At 34.9% G+C, this 18,826-nt stretch overlaps 6 protein-coding genes across 9 annotated transcripts; 2 read left to right on the top strand and 4 right to left on the bottom strand.

The window, feature by feature from the left end:
- Positions 1–684: 684 nt before the first annotated feature.
- On the bottom strand, positions 685–1,356 carry LOC104727693 (uncharacterized). The gene has a single exon (XM_010446776.2). It carries the CDS (start codon positions 1,284–1,286, stop codon positions 891–893), a length of 396 nt encoding a protein of 131 aa, XP_010445078.1. The 5' UTR covers positions 1,287–1,356; the 3' UTR covers positions 685–890.
- Positions 1,357–3,079: 1,723 nt separating this feature from the next.
- Positions 3,080–5,168, top strand: LOC104721993 (tetraspanin-20). The gene is made up of 6 exons (XM_010440085.3): positions 3,080–3,823; positions 4,038–4,137; positions 4,254–4,334; positions 4,425–4,529; positions 4,616–4,801; positions 4,898–5,168. The coding sequence occupies exons 1-6, from the start codon at positions 3,498–3,500 to the stop codon at positions 4,937–4,939; spliced, it is 840 nt and encodes a 279-aa protein (XP_010438387.1). The 5' UTR covers positions 3,080–3,497; the 3' UTR covers positions 4,940–5,168.
- LOC104721992 (uncharacterized) lies at positions 5,065–9,672 on the bottom strand. 4 transcript variants are annotated; one of them, XM_010440082.3, is made up of 7 exons: positions 9,338–9,672; positions 8,968–9,033; positions 8,432–8,578; positions 8,157–8,236; positions 6,298–8,004; positions 6,045–6,198; positions 5,065–5,955 (listed from the first exon to the last, which is right to left on the bottom strand). In XM_010440082.3, exons 3-7 carry the CDS (start codon positions 8,568–8,570, stop codon positions 5,285–5,287), a joined length of 2,751 nt encoding a protein of 916 aa, XP_010438384.2. In that variant the 5' UTR covers positions 8,571–8,578; positions 8,968–9,033; positions 9,338–9,672; the 3' UTR covers positions 5,065–5,284. The 4 variants fall into 4 exon arrangements, with proteins under 4 accessions (XP_010438384.2, XP_087330352.1, XP_010438385.2 ...); XM_087474226.1 differs by having other exon boundaries at positions 8,157–8,247; positions 9,338–9,661; XM_010440083.3 differs by lacking the exon at positions 8,968–9,033 and having other exon boundaries at positions 9,338–9,664.
- A 3,214-nt stretch (positions 9,673–12,886) lies between these two features.
- LOC104721995 (photosystem I reaction center subunit IV A, chloroplastic) lies at positions 12,887–13,981 on the top strand. Its single transcript, XM_010440086.2, has 3 exons — positions 12,887–13,172; positions 13,603–13,668; positions 13,763–13,981. Exons 1-3 carry the CDS (start codon positions 12,909–12,911, stop codon positions 13,868–13,870), a joined length of 438 nt encoding a protein of 145 aa, XP_010438388.1. The 5' UTR covers positions 12,887–12,908; the 3' UTR covers positions 13,871–13,981.
- A 163-nt stretch (positions 13,982–14,144) lies between these two features.
- Positions 14,145–15,890, bottom strand: LOC104721996 (protein LOW PSII ACCUMULATION 1, chloroplastic). Its single transcript, XM_010440087.3, has 4 exons — positions 15,439–15,890; positions 14,647–15,225; positions 14,516–14,566; positions 14,145–14,429 (listed from the first exon to the last, which is right to left on the bottom strand). The coding sequence occupies exons 1-4, from the start codon at positions 15,657–15,659 to the stop codon at positions 14,291–14,293; spliced, it is 990 nt and encodes a 329-aa protein (XP_010438389.1). The 5' UTR covers positions 15,660–15,890; the 3' UTR covers positions 14,145–14,290.
- Positions 15,876–17,935, bottom strand: LOC104721997 (glutaredoxin-C5, chloroplastic). The gene is made up of 5 exons (XM_010440088.3): positions 17,454–17,935; positions 17,111–17,184; positions 16,505–16,579; positions 16,312–16,338; positions 15,876–16,143 (listed from the first exon to the last, which is right to left on the bottom strand). The coding sequence occupies exons 1-5, from the start codon at positions 17,780–17,782 to the stop codon at positions 16,073–16,075; spliced, it is 576 nt and encodes a 191-aa protein (XP_010438390.2). The 5' UTR covers positions 17,783–17,935; the 3' UTR covers positions 15,876–16,072.
- Between the last annotated feature and the right edge of the window lie 891 nt (positions 17,936–18,826).

Here is an 18,826-nt window from a genome sequence, read left to right on the forward strand (position 1 = left end):
ACCAGATTCAACCGATGTCAAATCAAAACGGAAAACATAGCTTGGTCCAAAACAATAAATGATCAGCTGGCATCAAAAGTATCTGACCACACTTAAGTATTTTGTATGAATATCTATTTATATATATATGATATATGCAAATTCTCTGTGTATCAAAAGAGAAGCATTCTCACACAAAATTCTGATGTGTCGCATTCATAGAGTTCTGAACACTATTTTCTTTACTTATCATCAGTTTTTTATAACAATTACATTTATATACCATTATATTTTTCCAAAAATAATATTAAAAAACACCTAAAATTTCCTATATATTAAAAGAGAAACACACAAATGACGTGTCACATTCACAGAACATTGGACATTATTTCCTTTATTTGTCATCAGTTTTTAATAATAATTATATTTAATAATAATTACATTAATTACATTTAATAATAATTACATTTACATTTATCTACCATTATAACCATAATTACATTTTATACACCTAAAATTAAAATTTTATATTCTCTTTCTAACTTAATTATATCCTTTAATTACATTTTCATAAAATATTTAAAATAAATTTTAAGAACTTTTTGTTCATATGATATGATAACATAAAATTGATATTACAATAATTCTCACGGGTTAAATTTTAATTATTATACAAAAATTATATATATATATATATATATACTACACAATCAAATTTTAGATTTCAATTACCGGTAAATATAATAGATTTTGTGAATAAAAATTACGTAAAAACATTTAATAATTATTTTGTACCGCACTATGTGCGGGTTGTTACCTAGTTTATTATAATCATCCATGCATATTTGTATTTCCAATAAAACAATATCTTCCTAGTATATTAAACCCTAAATTAAAACAAGTTGTGATCATCAGGGTTTATTTTTTGCTTGTTTCAACACAGAGAAGCACAGATTCGTTGAAATAGGATCATAAAATAATCCTATCTCGTCTCCAACAGCAAGCTCGTCCAATCTCCATAATGCTCCAATGTAATAGACATCAGACTTATGATTGTACCCGAAGATTACATCGTGCTGGCTTCCCGTATCGTAGTCGTCAATCTTGATCTTTATAGCATCTTTTTTCACTCTACTAATAATGGACTTGCCCAAATTTCTCAAAATGTGGTTCTCAATATCGTTGTTATTATCAAACTCCAACGAACCTTTGCTTTTCTCTGTTAAGATCTTCCTTATTTTCCACAGAGAGGTTTTGTTTTCTTCACATACATTTTTTAAAGGAGACGAACTCGATGACTTTGCCATATTTTCCTTCTTCTTTTCTGTTTATAACCTTTTCGATTATGTTGATTTTCTTATTGGATGATGTTAACATACACGCACACACACATATATATATATATATATATATATGAGAATTTTTAGATTAGGTGTGAGATACTCATTAGTATAAATTAATTAAAAATAAGATCTATGATTTAATATCATCCATCACGGATTTTTGAATTGATTACAAGATGTTTTCTAATATCGTCCACTTAATTGGAAATCTTCTAAAATTCCAATTTCTCATTTAATTTTATAAATTAAAGAACAATACATATACTATCTTATGATTTTAAATAGCTGATAAGTAACTTTTTTTAATACTTGCATCTATATTAACATTTTTGAAGTACATTTTGGTTTATGCTCTTTAAATTTTAATTATTTAATTTTTTCTTTTACAACATTAACCCCTGAAGAAATTCCATAAATAACATTGCAAAGAAATTCAAATACTAAACTTTCTTAAATTGATCAACATTTGTTACATTTATTGCCATAAAATCTTAACAACATCTATACATTCTAATTTTTCCAAAAACAACTCTACCCATTAAAGTTTTAACTCATTAAATCTCCAAAACTATTTTATGGATGCTAGAATCTCTCAAATTTAAATAATATACAACAGATTTTCTATAACAAAAGTTTACAATCTCCATAATTATATTAACATTAATAAATTTCCTAAACTGAAAATTCAATCTACATATACATTTTTGAAGTATATTTTGGGTTCTACCATTTTAAATTTGCTTATTTAAAATTTTAGTCCCTACAAAATTGCACTAAAAGCAATAAGTAAAATATGGTAAATTGACAAAATCAATTTTTTTTTATAAAAACTAATTAATTCTACTTAAATTCCTTATTAATAACAATTTTTTTTTCTATATATGTGTCCCAAAATAATAATAAAAAATAGTAAAATCAATCATTAAACTGTATACACTGAAAAATAAACAACCAGTTAAATTAAATAATTATATATCAAACAAAACAATAATAGTATTATTTTATCAAAAAAAATATATTCTGATTAATTATACATTATACAAACAGTTATAATTCATAATTTTAGTGTTTTATCCTGATAAAATTATCATACTTTAAGAATAATTGTATCACCGCTTAAATATAAAAAAATATTAAAAATTATAAATATATAATTTTATTACTAAAGTAAATATCGCTAAAATCAAACATCATTATAGATAAAATTAAATAATTATCTTGTGGTTTGTGGTGTACCACAAGTTAAATCCTAGTATGTTACAAAAATATATTGACTTTTAGAATTCTGCATTATCTTACAGCTTTGTTACTTTTAGTTATGGACTACAAAAATCCTTGGTTTTCAACTTTAAAAAAAAAAACAAAATAAATGAAAGTTTGAAGTAATCACCTAAAAATACGAGTATTCATTATCTTACGTAATAAAGAGAGGAGAAACACAAACAATAACACATGATGACATGACATGACATCTCTCTCTGTATATATGGTTTCTTCCAAAGACATAATAATATCAAGAGATCTAAAACAAAAAGCCAAGGCCGTCCAATTAGACTGCCAGTTTGCAAGCATTAAACATTTGTGTACTCAAAATTAATTTTAAAAAAAAAAAAGAAGAAGAAAGAAATAGAGAAAGAGGAAAACATAAAAAAAGGTTGTAAGTTGGGTTTTTATAAGTGGTTGTCTGTCTTTTTCTGTCATCTAACATTCACATGCATACTTATTTAAAACTCCCATCCTCTGATCCTCCTCATACCGTTGTTGTTGTTATCATCGTCATCAGCATCACTCGTAAGCTGTAGTAACCTTCTGGACTCACTTTTAAGTCTTGCAAGTCTCTCTTCGTAATGAGCTTTCTTCTTACCCTAAGCCCATTTATAATATAGCCCATTTACTTTGTTTGGCCTCATCAATTGCAAATCACTTCTTAATAATTAATATTTTCGGAAAAAAATACAACAAGAACACGACACCGTTTTGGTGTGTTTCTTAACTAACTTAACAATACGACCATTACTACTAATTAAGCTTCTTCGGATTCTCTCTTATCTGTTGAAAACAGCTTTTTTTGTTTTTTTAATACTTTTTTTTGTCCCAAAGTCATCATCTCATTGCAATAGCTCGAGATCGCTGATCAGAATTGTCTCATCTTCTCCGATCACGATTAGTTAAAAAATGCGGCACAATTGTTGTCATGTCTCGTTCGCTTCTGTTCTCAAGATCCTGAATTTTCTCCAAGCTTTCATCGGTGTATCGATCATCATCTACTCGATTTGGATGCTCGATCAATATAACCATCACCTTCCCCCCGTTGATCCTCCTCCGTCTCAGCCTCCTGCGGCTTCATCTCCGGATTCTTCTACCTTCTCTTCTAGTTCTGGAATTGAGATCACCGGTGATTCTTTGAAGAATCCGATCAGTTTCGTATCGGGTATCGTTCTCGGGTCTGGTACTGATTCGGGATGTTTCAACCTCCGTTCCTTAGATCTTCCTGCTCCATGGTATTTCAAAAAAGTTTCCATTTTTAGGGTTTTCAATTCAATCTAATTGACTAATCTTGTTTGATTCACTGTGTGACCTTCTTCTCAATTCAACTTTGAGAGAAACAAATGATAAAGGACAAAGCTTTAAATGCTTGACGATGATGTTTGTTTTTTTTTTTTTACATTGGGATTAAGCTAAGACACTGTTGATGATTTTTTAATTGCAATGCAGGTTCATCTACTCTTTTATGGCGATTGGGATATTAGTCTGCATTGTCACTATCATTGGTTTCATTGCAGCTGAGGCTATCAATGGCTGCTGCTTGTGTTTCGTATCCTTTTATGTATGTATATATAGTAATATAGACTAGAGGGCTTCTTCACTTATATGCTTCTTTTCATATTTTTATTCGATCTGGAATGTGTGTTAATCCTTGATACGTTTTAGTATTCTATCCTCAAAACTCTTCTGATCATAATTGAAGCGGTTCTATTGGGATTCATAGCTATTGACCGTCAGTGGGAAAAGGTGAGAAGGTGTTTTTTTCTTACATTTGAGAAGCTTGTTGTATCTTGTGTGTTGTTGTGTTAACGGTCTTATACTGGTGTGTCTCTTTAGGATCTTCCTTATGATCCAACTGGAGAACTCAATAGCCTTCGAGCTTTCATCGAAGAAAACATTGATATTTGCAAATGGGTTGGCATTGTTGTGGTAGCGATCCAGGTAACAAACTCAGTTCTGACGTTTTGAGTTATTTCATGATTCTTTTTATGTTTTTGTATTATTCATTCATTGACTTGGTGTGTCAGTTTCTGTCATTGCTACTGGCTTTGGTTTTGAGAGCTATGGTTTCACCCCGGCAGTCAGAGCTTGATGATGATGATGATTTTGAGAATCCGATGAATAGAGCACGTGACAATCTTCTTGGTCCACAGGCAAACCAGACTTCTTCTGCAAGCAATATTGACAATTGGAGGTCCCGAATCAGAGAGAAGGTAAAACAAAACTAAGTTTCTTGGTCGTTTGAACTTTGTACCGAAGATTTAAGCTTCTCATTCATTGTCTTTACATGCTTTCTTTTTCTTTCTCAGTACGGATTGATCAACGGTCAGAGCCAGACTCCATCAGCTTAACTCAAGAGACCTAGCTATTGCGTATGTGGATCAGTACTTTGTTCCTCTCTCTCAACTTTCGAGTGTGCATAGATACATTACGCAACTATGTTATTGTTTGATGTTTTTTTTGTTCGAAACTCTGGTTAGCATTGCAACGTAGCTTTCATTTCGGTGTGTCTGTACAAAAACGTAACGGCTACACGACTCCATCTGCTTCAACAATGGCTACACAGCATTTTGTTTTCTCTCTCAATCGTTACAAAAAAATCGAGACACAAATCTTCCCACAGACAAAAAAAAATAAACTTAACACTATCTTACATTTTTTATTGAACGTAGTTATTATATATTGCACTTGTCTCATCATCGTGTAAGATCGATAACGGCTTCCTCTATGAGATCTTGCAACAATCTCCTCTCAATTTCAATCCCAAAGTCGTCTATTTCAACTTGTAAGCTATGAGTCCATGTCCTTCCGACTATCTCATTCTTTACTAGACTCTCTGCAGCCAAACTGTTTGCGTCCATGTCCTCTCCTGAGTCAAACTTGCTAGGCTCATCTAAGACCCAGTCCTTTAACTGTGCCCACACATGTTCCATGAGGTCAAAACAAGGAGAACCATTCCCCATGCTTGTAGTTGTTGTTTCTGAAATGATGGAGTTAATACAGTCGAAAATGAGTTTACGGGTTGATCGTTGTTGTCTACGTTTGCCTTCATGGATGAACTCTTTGATGTTGTTGTTGTTATCAGGGTTCGTGTACTTCTCTCTGAGTGAAGGGTCTAAGGGACTATTTGGCAAGTGCCACCGTGAGATGAGCGGGTCATGAGAGACGGTGCAACCTCTGCTGAAACCAGCAGCTGTCAAGAGCGTTTCTATAAAAAAGTACCAGTCTTCATCCTCATGGACTCCTACCATTGCGGGTTTAGATATGTTGTCTGTGCAAGAGTCATCATTCCATGAGAGGATCCGAGCGATTGACCCGATTGGTGGTGACTTGTCGATTAGATTAGATTTAAGAGACATTGCCTCTCCTGTTGAGAATGGAACATTTTGGATTAGCGTAAGAGGGAAGTTAAGTAACATGAACCTATGAAAAAAAGCTAAGCAACAGAGAACTAACCTTGATTCGTCCATAGCTTGGTTGAACCAGAACATTCTGGATTGTCAACACCTTCCTCTTCAAATGGCGGAAACAAAACAGAAATTGGACTTGGCTGGTCCTGGTTTTCACTTGTATTCCCAGCCGCTGGAGGTTTTGGTGTAGTCACTTCCTCCTGAAAACAAAATCAAAATGGCTGCTGATTTAAGCATGAATGTTTAAAAGTCATCCTCCTCGAGTACATTGCAAAAGGTTTAAAGAAATGGTGGGATACCTCGCCTGGGTTTATACTTTGCTGTTGTGATGATTCAGGAGGGTGACAATCTCTAGGAACCAAACAATCTTCGCTGGTAAGCTTCACAGAAGAAGGCGTTGCTAACTGAGACGTACTGCTGTACTGAGATGCATCTCTTTTCTCCTTGCTTGCTTTATTATTCTTAAAGAAGAACAAGTTAGAGACTTTCCATGAGGATTTCAGGCTTCCCGTCTTAGTCAGCTCTCGTGCTTTGGAAATCCCCAAAACAGATGTTTCTCCGTTGAGTCTAACGTCAGAGACTGATTTTGACCTTGCAAGGATATTCAAAGAATCACTTGCCATTTCCACTTGACTTAGATCACTGGTTATGCATGATGTTGACGCCCTTGTTGCTGGTGCTACTTCGTTGCTCTCTTCCTCGGATCCAGTTGTCACTTTGGTCTCTGAGAGTGCAAGCATTTCCCCTAAGGTGCTTGAGGATCTTGGAACATGTTTATGCGGTTGGTTTCTTCCAGTTACTGACATCAACGCCCATCTTTCAGAAAGTCGTTTTTTGGCCTCTCTGCAGACAGACGACTCTGGAGAAAATGAAGCCCGGCTGAAAGAGGAAGGAGAAAAAGGACTTTCAAACCTATTTGGACAGTCCCATGAATGCCTTGAAGCTGGTGACATGATCTCTGAATCGCTAAGGTTTCCTACTAGATCTTCATTTTCAGACTTGTTAAAGGAACTGTCATCGCCGTTATAACCATTGGATAGGACAGAAGAAGACTGAGTCTCATTCCTGTGGTGACACATCAGATTTTCGCGTACTTGACGAGTAATTTCCTTTGCTACTTCTTTAGTCTCAACATCTCCAGGCTCATCAAAATACCTCGGAGATGATGGTGATGATGAAACAGCCTTTATATCTAGAGACTTCCCTAGACTAGGCTTCAAGACGACAATTCTGGTTGGCTGTACAGGGTGTTCCTCGGTTCCCCGGTTCACATAAGATGACGAGTAACCCATATCACGGTTTCCCCAACCAGTTTCTTGACTTGATGAAGCCAGTTTTTTAACTTGCTTGGTCTTCCTCCCTTGAAGCACAAACTTTTCAGTTTCAACAGCCTTTGAAGGTCTCAATACTGTGATACGCTTTGCATCTGAATGAGAAGGAACAGTGTGAAAGTGAGAAAGGTTCTGCCGAGAGAATGAATTTGATTCCTGGAGAAACTCAACAAATAGATCCTTGTTGGAGCTTAAAAATTCAAGTGCATCTTGGAACTCTTTAGATTGGTGAAGATTGTCATCTGTAACAAGGCGTTTTGCTTCAGTGAACTTTTGACGAACAAGAGCCATCTGTTTCTCAGTCGTATTTTCGTCATATCTTCCTTTTCTAGGCGAGCTATCCCTTGAGCGACTCACCTTCTGAGGCGACTGCCACATTTCATACACATCTTTAAACTCTCTACTGAGATCCTGATACTTTTGGACCTCATTATCCATACAAGACACAGAATGATTCGGCGAAGAGTATGAATAGCTTCTGGATTTGCTTCTCTGTGTAGCAGCAGTCTCAAGATGATTCATCTGGGGAAGTGTTTCCAAACCCATCAACTTAGCAACCACATTAGGTGGGCTCTGTTTATGTTCGACATCTTTTGACATTTCTCGAGCAATGAGTTTCTTCATCGGTGTACCACTTACTTTGTTAGAAGCACTTCTCCTCAAATCACACATAATCTGTGCAAACAGTGCAGGCAAGAGATATCAGATGCCGTGACCATTATATTAAACAACAACTCGTGCAAATAAGGACAATAATCTGAATATAAAAATTTCTGTGTTGCTGACAATGGCATGCATAACAATTTTTATTATTTAACCAAACTTACCAATTCAGCTTCTGAATGGCCTTTATAAGAAGGGCTTGGCATTCTGGTCACATCAGATCGACTCCTTGACAGAGAGGATCCTGCCAATGAACTACATCATATTAATAACACAAATAACAGATAAGTGAATACAAAACTCAGATAGAGATAGATAAAGGATAATAGGACATAAAATTTGGTCCAGAAACACACAAAAAAAAAATGCACTTGTTGTAATCATAACACAGACTTGCATAGGGTGGACAAGCCAGTCACAGGAGGGAGATAGTCATTACCATCACGATGTGGTATATCTGTAAGCAACTTGTTCCCAGTAACAGCTGTTCCTAGATCAAATAGATTAACCATCTTCCCCAAACATCCTGGAATCGGACTTTCAATATTTTGAACGTTTCTGCCTCGGAGTTCATTCATTTTGGTCCCTGCAGTTACACAGCTATCAGTTATTTATCTGAGGTTTGTATCCCATCAGTGAAAGAGAGAGAGAGAGAGAGAGAGAGAGAGTTACAAAATATAAACCTAAAAGATCCAAGAAAAGGGAAGAGAGAGAGAGCAGAAGAACATAAAACTAGTAGCAACAAAGAAGTAACAGGCCAAGCATAACAAAACAAAGACTTTGGTAAGAAGGAGGAATAAGATTCTGTAATCAGAGGGGGACATTTGATAAGAGTGTCTGAACAAAAGGAAAGACAAACCAATTAACCAAATTTTCACATGACCTATCACAATCAAAGACAGACTTCTTTCTCTCTTTTTTTTAATGCTCTGAAGTCTGAACACAAAGCACCCTTGTGAATCAAACTCAACTCACCCTTTATAACAACTCAAATTCCGAGAATGGTGATAGAACAAAAACAATCCTCAAGGCACTCTGGATCTGCATTTACAAGATTCCCCACCATAAGTTAATCTATCTATGAGCTCAAATTTGTCTCTCCCCACAAAAAAGGAGCAACATTTGAGTAATAAATGCTAAAACTTTGACAAAGAGAAGAGTGAATTCAATCAAGAACTCGAAGAAAGCAAAAGCAGAAAAAGAACCTAATCGGTACAGAGAGAGAGGGTAAAGATCAGAATCTAATTGAAGTAAGAACAGGGAAAGGCAAACAAAGGAATCGAAACGAGAAAATAGGAAAAAAAGCATCGGAAAGTGAGATCAGAGGCAGAGAAAAAGGAGAGACCTTTAAACTGTTTAGGGAGCTGACTGAGCAGAGCAGAGCAGAGCCTAGCTAAGCTAAGCTAAAGAGAGTATATACATCGGGAACTCCGCCGGAGAAGTTACCGCCGGAGATGATGATGAATGAAGTTGCCAAATTTGTTTCCGTGTCTCTCGAAATCTCTCTCTCTCTCTCTCTCTCTCTCTCTCTCTCTTTCACGCGCACACCGACTGAGAGAATCTCACAACGTACAGACAAAACAACGAATCAAGAGAGAGAAGGAGAGAATGGGGGAAGCTGCTTTGTACTCTCTCTCTCTTTTGTTTTCTCTTCTCCCCAATTATTATTATTTTTATTTACTTTATATATATATATATATATATATTTTTTGCGCAAAATTTACTTTATATTTATAATTGCAATATCTTCCTCTTTATGTTTTTTTTTTTTGGTTTTATTACCAAATGAATAGTAATGTTGAACTGGAATAATCAAGTTTTTTTCATAATCACATCGGGAAATCAAAATTTATTTTTGGTTTTTTTATTTTTTGCAATAAGTTCCAACTAAATGTACTCTTTGTAGGTATGTTTGAGAGTACAATTATTAATAGTACACACTCGTCTACAGTATGTTTTTGTGACACACATAAAATTGTCCATACAAAACGATTGTTCATGTTTCAAAATATTCCTTAGACTAAGATTTGATCATCATTTTTTGTAAGATACGACCAAAAAAAAAAAGTAGTAGCAGTATTCAATAGTATTTGGAATTATGTATTGTATTAGTGAATGATGGCAAAGACGTATGGAACATGAAAACTATTCACATGTGTTGTGAAGAAAAGAAAATAGAAAAGAGATGTGTTTCTTAAACTCAAATGATTAAGGGCTAAAAAGCAAAAATTAGATTACATGATCATATATTTCATCTAATTCTACTTTTGGTTGCACGGATAGTTCGTCCCAACTTCACAATCACAATGAATGCTTTTGATGAAAATTTGGTATGGCACACCAACCAAATCCCTTTGCTAGCTTGTGCTACTTTCACAATTACTACTAAATCTACTATAGTACCGTTTTTATTCATATACATTTGCATTTCAATGCAACAATTCAATTGCGATATATATATATGTTTCCCACTAACGAGTGGAAACTTAATTTTAGCCTACGCAGAAGCGAATAAATTAAATATAACTTGTCCATCACTCCTTCTGATCATATATGTATGGCCGAGTGGGCAATTGAATGATGATCCATTTCTGTGTTGTCAGATTATCGTTGGTTATGGATACGGTTAACCCCATGCAATTTATTGTTTCGTATACAATATACTACATACTTATAGCCAATAACGTGAGATCGAAATCAAGATAATGTGTAAAACATACGTAAGCCATGTAGTAAAATTATGCAGTCATAAAAGAGACGATACGCTAAACAAGAATCGATATATGGTTTCGAGCCTTCGACTAATAAAAAGATAACGACTAGACTACTTAATTATCGTTATATTATTGGTTCTACATGTTTTATATACATAAATCAAACTGGGACCAAATAAAAGAAAATCTGAAATGGACCGGCCATATATACTGCTGAATGAATCTTTAATATCAGTTAATAAAAGAACAGATAACAGAAAAGAGAATTAAAAACATAGAGTCATAACATTATGACTTTATCATTATCAAGAAGAAAAAAAAAACATTATGGCTTTAGCTGATAATAAGCACCGCCTATTCACGATTTTTTCAGCCACAAAATTATAAATCCACCAAATATAACCATATTGATGGAAATTTCATCTAATATTTCTAGTTTTTTGCCAATCTTTCTTATGAAAAGAAGTATGAAATATGTGGATGTCTAACCATGAAGATTTATATAGTACTTAGTATGACTTAACATCTTGTGACCAAAAATCTAACTTTGAGGCCCTTGTGTACCTTTGAATATAGCGAGTTTATTGACGGGACCCTTTAGCCACTCCATGTGGGGGTGTTTTAAACAGCGTAGCCAATCACATAAGTTGGGAACATGCCAGTTGGATTTTGTATTTTTAATAACTGTTGTCCAAACGTGTAATCTCCAACTTTTTAGTGTATTCGTTTCACAATGCTAATTAATGACTAAGATACTATATCCATATTTGAAGATTATAAAGACAGATATCAAATAGTAAATCTGAAAAGAAACACAGAAGAAAGAAAACAGCATGGCCATTTGTTGGCACTAAATAATTAGTTTATGGACACAAGTAAGACAATAAACTCTACTGTTATTATGTTGTCAAAAAGTGTTCCACTTCATGTGAGTTCACACCAGTACACTCATTACAATAGTCAATAGAAGACCAACCAACCCTTAAAATATAAGACCGATACAACTAATAACTTGTTTAAAACATGAAGTTGTTAAATATTTTAATCTCTTATGAAACGATGTTTCATATTTGTATGCGTTTTAAAGTTTTTCTTTTTTCTTTTTCTTTTGGTAGTTGTGGCTCGTATATCGATCGATATATATATATATATATATGTGTGTAGTGGTCTCACTCACAAGTATTTATATGCATGAACTAAACAATGTCGACAATCTAATCGAATGAGCGGGTTAAGTGATTAGTAATATGCATTACTAGTTTTCGTAAGAAAGTGCTAAATAATAGTAAAGTTTTTGTGTTCGTGTCCTATAACTGAGAAACTATCTTATAGATCTAAGGATCTCATTTACAAGAAGAAAAGGAAATCACATGTTACAAATAAGAGAAAAACTTGTTCGTATTTACCTAAATATATCTGTGGTTTCTTGTTCTTAATTCAGGTTAGTCAAAATCGTACAAAACCACACAAAAAAAAACTCAGCGTACTTGTGATAAAAATTTACTATATTACTAGAATAGAGTTAACAAATTAAAGATAATGAAAGCACGAATGTATCCCACCAAAAAAAAAAATGAAACCACGAATGTAAAAGATATTTGAGAATTTTTTGCTTCGATAGAAATTTGCAGCAAAAAAAAAAAAAAAAAAAACACAGTTAAAATAATAACGATGTTGCTATTGTTGACGAATATGAGAAAAATGGCTATGAACCCAATTTCGAACAACTTTTATTTTTCTACCTATCTAAGCAGGCATGTATCTTAAGATAATATGTTTTGGCTTATCGATTGTGTGATTTACTGATTAATTTAATTAATGAGATTATGGATTAAGTTTTTTTTTTTTTTAATTATATCGTTTGAGAATGAAAGAAAAAATCATTTTTTACAGGTTGCAATGAAACACTAAACAATTAACCCAAAAAAGAAAAGAAAAGGAAAACACAATTGTAATTACGAAATCTGAAATAAGAGTAACGTAATTCCACGTCATCACATTATCTTTAAGAACAGATATGTGATGTACACGTGGCAGATCTCAAGTGGATGGAACGATTCGTTTAACCCAAACACAAACTCATCTCTTCCTCCTTTCTTAGCCTTTCGAACATATTACTTGGCTTTACTACCAACAAAACAATCAAGAACCACTCTTTCGTGTCGCCAATACAATCAAGAAAGAAAAAAAAGAAGACCAAAGATGGCCATGGCGTCAGCATCGACGGTGTTTGTTCTTCCGGCCAACGTCACCGCGGCCGGTGGCGCTTCGTCATCCAGGAACTCCGTGTCTTTCTTGCCCATGAGAAGCGCCGGTTCTAGGCTCGTAGTCAGAGCAGCCGACGATGCCGTGACTCCGGCAACCTCTTCGTCTAAAGATTCTCCCGCGGCCCCAGCTGCTGCTCCGGCTGGAGCTGCTGCCACCAAACCCAAGCCACCTCCGATTGGCCCTAAGAGAGGGTCTAAGGTCAGCCATCCTAAACCGTCTTAAAATCCATTTATCTCGTATATATATCACCAAGTACATACGCATACGCCTAAGCTACTTATCGATCAATTGATTCATTTGTATATTATCAAGTTCTTATTGGTGTAATCTGCAGCACTGTGAAATGGCAATGATTACGCGATTTTGTAGGCTTTACCAATTACTCAACTAAGAGGAATCGTTAGTTGTGAAATTGTAGCTTTTGTTCATATTTTGCTCATAATTAATCGTTTTTGTTTTACTACCAAGAGATAAAAACATTATGACCGATCCTAGTTCCTTGTATTAGTGCCGTCACAATGTCATAGCTTTTGGTTCAAATCTACTAGTGAAGTGTTTGTGACTTTGTGACTTTGTGACTTTGTGCGTGTGTGCCGGTATCTAATACAAATATATTGGGGTTTCGTAGGTCAAGATTCTAAGGAGAGAATCCTACTGGTTCAAGACCGTTGGATCAGTTGTGGCTGTTGATCAGGTAACGCATTTAGTCTCAAATTGGTCATACGTATATATCTTTCACCACGCCGGTTTTTATAGATTTTTTTGACCCTGAACTATAAAATGTGCAGGACCCTAAGAGTAGGTACCCTGTTGTGGTCCGGTTTGCGAAAGTGAACTACGCCAACATATCGACCAACAACTATGCATTGGACGAGATCGAAGAAGTTGCAGCTTAAATGAGAGAAATCAAAAACTAGCTCTGTGTATTCTATACCATTCTATCCGTTTGTAACTTGACCCGAACCATGTGTACCGAAAAGTTTACCAATTATTTCTCCTCATCTGAATCTCTCGAGCCAGTTTTCTTATTTTTTTCACAGAATGAATTTGGAAAATTCTGTTAAAATCTCTCATTCTACTCAGGGTTAGATGATCTCTTAACCATCGTCATAATAAGCATTTTGAAACCACTAGATAAACACCTACATACTTGAGCTGGTCTGACTCAGATAGGTAACGCGGATTGATTGCATAATCGTATTTTCAAATCAATTTTACTACAAGAGTGAAAGTGGCAATTTTGAAGTCATATATCTGTTCATAACTACACAATTTGTAAGAAACATATAACTTTTTATCCCTAAGTATTAGAGTATTTACACTCTACCATCCATACCATCAAGAAGACCGGTCCAGATTCCCTTAACCGGAGGAAGCTGTGCAACAAAGGCTTGCCATGGAGGATAACCCACTCCACTTGCCCTTACACGCCCGTCCAAACGCAGAGACAAATACCTAAATTCAACATTCATATTCAGCTCAAGAACCGATGTAAGATTCAGTTTAAACTGTTTTCAAATCAAATGCAAGGAACTACTTACACTGGAGAGTCTGAAGATACATTAGCAAGCTTCTTTTGCTCAGCTAACCACCTACTCATGCAAAAGAACAGAGATCAAGAACAACTTCAAGTTCGATTCTTTCAACTATCTTTATGTGGAAAGATTCTTACTTTTCCCATTCTGGGACAAAAACTGGAGTCACTCGCCACAATCTCTTCCTTCTCTGGCTCGATTCTTCATCCGCAATGTCAGTCTCATCAAAGTCCAAAACCGGCGTATTCCCATCCGTAGAATAAGCTACCACAACCACACCTCTCTCCACAAGCCCTTGTGTAAATTCTTTACTTCTATTAAACGCTTCTTCGATAAACTCTGCAGGACCAGAGCAGATGACAAGCCTAGCAACCCCTCTCAGATCACCTACCGAGATAACCTTATTGTTCTCTTCGACCCTCATTTTGAGTTTCGCAAGATTCTCTTCTCTCGAGAGCCTAGCCATTTGTGCATTCTTGGTCTTGTTTTCTCGGAAGTAGAGGAACGCAAAGAGAGAAGCTGCACCAAAGTCAATTCCCAAACCTTTTATGATCTCCAGAACTTCGCCTGATCTTGCCGGATTTGCAAGGGCACCAATGAGCCTAGAAGTGGCTATTAGTCCTCCTAGTGAACCACTAGCTATGAATGCGAGGTAGAAGAACATACGGACTGATCTGAACGGAGACAGAACCTCACTACGGATTCTAGTATCAGCACTGAAAGCAATAACAGAGATAACTTAACTGTGTCATTCATTACAAGCAAAGGGCTTCACTAAAAGTGTCCAAATTATAACATCTAACAGAAAAAACTTATTGCGTTTATGCAATTGTTTTACTAAAGTTTCATACTTTTATCAATCTCATTGAGCATAGAACCCAAACCCATGAAACCCAATTTAAAACAGGTTAGAAGGAGTCGAATTTTACCTGATTTCGGAAGGCTCGTCTGCAGCAAAGCACACGGTGTTGAAAGACAAAGGTTGATGCTTTTTAGTTATTGTCAATCTAGGAGAAAAATCAAGTCTTTCTCTATGATTATGATGACGGGAAAATCTACAAGGTGAGTACGATTCTTTTGCCTGATAAAAAGCTCGATTACTCAAACGACAATGGTAGATGTAAGTTTGAGACGAGACCAGAGTAGCCATTGGTCTCCCTAAGATACTCTGCAACTTCCTCTGTTCTGTTCAGAAGATGACTTCTCCTTTCACTCTCTGGATCATTTTTGTTCTCTCTATCCACCTGTGATCCTAAACTTGCCACGCTTCTTCTTAGCTTCAACATTTTTGTTTTTTTTTTGGGATTTTCTTTCTTTATTAGGTAACTTTTTTCTTACCGGTTCTAGTTTGTTTTTGGGTTACCACTTTGAAGGCTTGAAACTGCGTGTTACCAAGTGGTGATAGAAAAAAACAAAGAGAGATTAACAGTTACATGATATATGTTATGTTAATTACTTATTGTATACAAATGAGGTTCAATGATGATAGCGAAAGAGATAAAATTGTTTTGAGTTTCCAAAGCTCCATAATGCAAAATCTCCAAACTAATTTCCATCATCTCCTCAGGTCTGACCGTTTTTACCTTCAGCTAACATCAGTTCCAGATCTCCTTTCCTGTAAAGCTTCACTGTATCTGTTGTAGTACAGCAACAAGAAAATAATGCTGAGAATTGAAGTGAAACAATATCCAATATATAGGATGAAACACCGGTAAAGTCTCAGACAAGTAGAAGGAACGTGTTCTGCTAAACTGTGTAACATCTACCAACTACAAAGAGGCGAAGGGGGAAGGAGATAGTACCTGTGCAACCACCAACGTGCTTGCCTCCTGTTCATTTGGACAACAGATTAGACACTGTTATGTGTTGTCATAAATAGGAAACTATCTTGTTCACTTCTTTAGGGAATATAAAGGTTTCAACTTTTGAAGTAGGACATTAGGAAAACAGCATTCAATGAAGATATGATCGATGTAAAAGGAGTAATCTACTTACCAACAAAAACATTAGGAACAGTGTGTTGCCCAGTAAGTCTTTCCAGTACCTTCTGCAGTTGTGGCCCTTGTGGACCTGAAATGAGCCAGAGATGGTTTAGTCAAACAGAACTACGCACATCACAGATAATTTTTTGCTGTCCAAAATCACAAAATCTTTAGACAATTGTATCTTCAACTGTGTTTAAGAGAGACACATAAAATCTATCAAGACATAAGTAGAGAAGAGACTGGTATACAAGAAAAAAAAAGGCCAATTATCACGAATACAAAAGGCAGACAAGAAGTCCAGAAACAGGAGTTACAGCTTACAGGTAAAGATATGAACCAATTCAAATCGGAAAACTACACCAATTAAAAGGTAAACAAGAGCTTCGATTCTTTCAACGAGTCTAAATGCCACAACATAAACTAAGATCAGTAAAACGCAAATGAAGCCAAAGCCAAAGGATAAAAGGCAAATACTAATGGATATACTTCTAAAAACTAACAAGCATTACTTCATCCTCTATCTAAAGCCATGGCATAAACTATAAGTTTAGTAATATCATAATCAAGCTAAGCTGACCAAATGTATGACAAAACAAAAAGAAGAATGTAAACATACCAAGTTGATCCAATTCAATAACCAGTGGCTGAACCCCAAGTCTCTTGAACAATGTCTTCACTTCAGAACAGTATCTTCAAAACACCAACAAATTATCAACATACATATATATATATGTATCAAAAATTAAGCAAAAGAGTCATAATTTGTGATGTGAAAGGTCAACAGAAAACATTAAGATCTGACGATCAGCAAAACCCATAACAAAAGGAGTAAACTTTACAAGGATATTTAACAAACCCATTCTCCGATTAAGCAAAAACAAAGAAAAAAAAACCTAACTTTAGATTATCTGAAAACTCAAAAACAGGAAAGAAGAAAAGAGAAGTGAGAAGAAACATACGAGCACCAAGTTTTGGAGTAAACAACAACAGTGTTCTCAGTCACTGTTTTCTTAATGTTCTCCTCCATTCTCGATCCAAACGAAGAAGAAGAAGACGCAGCCGAAGACGAAGAAGAAGAAGAAGAAGACATTGCTCGCACAGAACATGTCTGTTTTAGACATCTCTTGAAAGGAGATCCCACAGATATAAAAGAGAAAGAAGAAGAAGAAGAAGAAGAAGAAGAAGAAGAAGAAGAAGAAGAAGAAGAAGAAGAAGAAGAAGAGATTGAAGGAATCGGATCTAAATACGACGATGCAAGTTTCAATGTGTTGAATGCTGTGACAGCCATGGCGAATTCTGAACCTTAAGAGATTTCTCAAAAACTCTCGTTGGAGCTTCTTCTTTGCGTGCTATTTTGTCTCCTCCGTGACTTGTCCTTCTTTTTCCTTTTTTCCTTTTTTTTTTTCTATTAAAAAAAAAAGCTGAAATTTCGTGAACCAACAAAAAAAAAAAATCTGAAACTATTATTTTATTCTGCCGGATATACTACTTAATGGGCTTTTATTAAAGGCCCTTTAGGTATTACTAATGAGTTTTGAACTCTTTCTATAAAGCCTATAAGACCCAGAAGAATAAGACGGAGATTGCGAAAGACAAATATAATAAAGCGTTTTGATGATACCATACGGTATTTGAAAAGTAATTTTTGTCATGTCTATATTATTAAAGCTTAGTCCTCCAATCATAGTATATAAAAATTTCAACCACTGTACCACAATTGCTTAGTCAAATTATAATAATTCGTTAAATATACGATATCTGAACAAGAACTATTATAGTTTTTTCTTTACATTGAGTTTTTTTTTTTCTTTTTCTTTTTGGTTACATTGAGTTATTTAAGTTTTTACATAAGGAATTAAGTATCGATCGACTGGTATAATGGTTGGCAAGTTTTGTCATTTTACACATAAAGGCCATTAACAAAATTCGTGAGAAATTTATGATATAAGAAGACAACTCATCCAAGGACCTACCTTGATATAAAGATCATGTGGGGACTTTTGACTAGTTGTAATGTCATGGGTTCGAATTATTTTCATTTGTTGCTCAATTTGTTTTTGTCAATATCCCACCAACATTTTTCTTCATTCATTTATATCCCAAATCTTTGTTGCAATAACTTACAATCATACACATATACGTTATGTATGTATATGCACACATACTTGATAAGTACTGTACATGATATATTAAAATATTATTATTATATACGTGCACACACACAAAAAAATAACTCGCTTTTAATTATAAACATTTGTATTAATAAAAGTGACTTAAAAAAATTGGCAAGTACTCTCATTTGTACAAAGTTCCTTGTGTTGTCCGTGTCCAT

The sequence above is a fragment of the Camelina sativa genome, chromosome 11 (genome assembly GCF_030686135.1).
Source record: "Camelina sativa cultivar CO46 ecotype springtype chromosome 11, ASM3068613v1".
In the NCBI taxonomy this organism is placed as follows: Eukaryota; Viridiplantae; Streptophyta; class Magnoliopsida; order Brassicales; family Brassicaceae; genus Camelina; species Camelina sativa.